The sequence below is a fragment of the Arachis ipaensis genome, chromosome B03 (genome assembly GCF_000816755.2).
Source record: "Arachis ipaensis cultivar K30076 chromosome B03, Araip1.1, whole genome shotgun sequence".
In the NCBI taxonomy this organism is placed as follows: Eukaryota; Viridiplantae; Streptophyta; class Magnoliopsida; order Fabales; family Fabaceae; genus Arachis; species Arachis ipaensis.
Genome location: NC_029787.2, coordinates 11,231,348 through 11,233,933, shown reverse-complemented (window position 1 = coordinate 11,233,933; position 2,586 = coordinate 11,231,348). Strand labels below are relative to the sequence as shown.

The 2,586-nt window shown below is 24.9% G+C and overlaps 1 protein-coding gene across 1 annotated transcript in view; it reads right to left on the bottom strand.

Moving 5' to 3' along the window:
• Positions 1-908, bottom strand: part of LOC107629543 (cinnamoyl-CoA reductase 1) — a 3,839-nt gene extending 2,931 nt beyond the window's left edge. The window contains exons 1-2 of the mRNA XM_016332361.2: positions 707-908; positions 446-618 (exon numbers count right to left, since the gene is read on the bottom strand). Of these exons, the coding sequence (XP_016187847.1) occupies positions 446-618; positions 707-827 (294 nt within the window). The 5' untranslated portion in view covers positions 828-908. The remainder of the gene's footprint in view (positions 1-445; positions 619-706) is intronic.

Sequence of the window (2,586 nt, the reverse complement as noted above, 5' to 3'; positions counted from 1 at the left end):
TTTGTTGGAATTTTATATAAAAAAATTTCGATATTTTTTATATCCAAATATCTTAATTACTTCTATTTTTGATAAAATATATTTTGACAATTACATAAAAAAAATAATCCCCTACTAATTTTTTCAAAGAAGTACTTATTGCAACCTTACAATTTACAAAATAATTGTTGACTTAATAGGTACTTGCTTGAGTCATTTTTTTTATTGTTTATAAGAGAAACTTTTCTTAAATTTTGTTTAGAAGATAATTTAAAACTTTAGAAAATAGGCAATGGTAGTGGAAAGTAGTAGTATGTATATATTCTCTTTATATATGAAAATAACAAATATAGATTTAGATGAGTGGCCTTAAATTTTGAAAGTGTTCATAATCAATATGGCATTGATAAATAGATTCATGCTGCTCTTTATTAAAGCCAAACCAAGCTAGAAAAATGGTGAGAACCTCTGGATCTTTAACAACATGAAGTAAAACAGGCGAAGCTGTGTGAAAGACACCATCACATCCTTCAATGGCGGAGTCAAAAGAACCTTCTTCTAGAAGATCTGCCTTGAAGAGGTGCAACCTCTCCTTTGCACCATTGAGTTTGAGCAAGTGCTCAACCTTCTTTGGATCACCTGCATCCAAAACAAAAAATCAATCATTTTATTATATTCATGTGAGAAATAAATAATAATTAGTTTATTAAAAAAAAAAAAAACTGACTTGGATCACGAACTGTTGCCCTGACTGTGTAGCCACGTTGAAGGAGAAAGTTGACTATCCATGAAGCGATGTAGCCGGAGGCACCAGTGACACACACAACATTTCCAGTGGTGACACTCATTCTCTCTTGAGTTTCTTTTTCCTCCCTCTCTACCTCTGTCTTGTGGGCTAATTTTTTTTAATAATGGACAGATATGATGTATTATTTATTGGTGTGAATAAATTGAGAATTTTTTTTAATATGGAAATAAGAAATTTGTGGTCAGAATTCTTGATGAAATTTGATGAATATATAAATTTGATTTTTAGATTTGTGATTTTAAATAACAGATTTGTAATTTTAAGCAAATAAAAAATTATAAATACAAATTTGATTCTCAAATTTTTTATTTTTAAATTTGACCTTCTAATTTTTTTTTTATTTTTCTTCCACAATTTTGTGATACATACACTTTTTATCTCTATAATACAATAAAACGCACCTTCTCTAATATTAAAAATAAAAACAGGACATTGTGTAGTATTTTTCTTACTTATTATTATTATTATTATTATTATTATTATTATTATTTACCTATTGTTTCAAAAATAGAATTGAACCAGTTGATTTGAATGGATTAATTAAGAATTAATTATTAAACCAGTCAAATTTAGAATAAAAATTGACCAATAATAAATTGGTTAAAGAATAAATAAAATAATCAAACAATCAATTAATTAATTGAACTAATCTGTCTTTTAGTAAATTATTTTAAGTATTAATTTTTTTATGTATAAAAATTTAAATACAAGGATAATTTAGTTGAAAAAATTTTAATATTATATTGTTGGACTCATTTTTTAACATGTGTATGATTTTTGCCAAAAGAAATTATATTTATGAAGGAAGAAAAGAAAATTGTATATCAACAACATATTTTACACAACTTTACAGACCAAGCCTGTATGACAAGTTCACAACCTAATTAACATACATTTTGATTATTTTCTTTATTATTTTCTACCTCTCTTTACCCCACAGGGGATTACTCCCATGTGCCATGTTTTGCTTCGAAGAAATAACCACGCTCTTTATTTCTGAAGCAAGACAAGATAATTGCGCTGTATTTATATTTAAATTTATACATATAAAGAATTAATAATGAAGACGAAATCACATGTTCACAAATCACAACTATATATACGTTTGTTTCTGATCAATGGTGCCTGAATTTCAGGCTTGTTTTATTAACATAAATAAATATATAATATATTTAAAGTTGAGATGTATGTATGTTATTTTATAAGTCATTAAAAACATGTTAATTAAAAAAAAATAAAGCGATGGATGGATTAATTATTGAAGAACATATTCAATTATTACTACTACTCATCAAGACCACACAATAATTTCTGATTGATTTGATTACTCCTTTAAAATTTTCAGACAATTTCTGCGAGTTAGGTTAGGTGATAATTTGATTTGTAAATGTTGACGTGAGAGAAAAGCTAATAATCAAATTTGTGATTTTAAAAAAATAAAAAAAATTCATAAGCAAATAAAAAATTATAAATCCAAATTTGATCCTCAAAATTTTTATTTTTAAATTTGATCTTTTAATTTTTTTTTTCTTCTACAATTTTGTAATACACCTCTTATCTCTATGATACAATAAAACACACCTTTTCTAATATTAAAAATAAAAATACGGTATTGTATAGTACTACCTATTGTTTCAAGAATCGAATTGAACCTATTGATTTGAATGGATTAATTAAGAATTAGTTATTAAACCAATCAAATTTAGAACAAAAATTAAAAACTGACTAGTAATAAATTGGTTAAAGAATAAAAAAAAATCAAACAATCAATTAATTAATTAATCTATTTTTTAGTAATT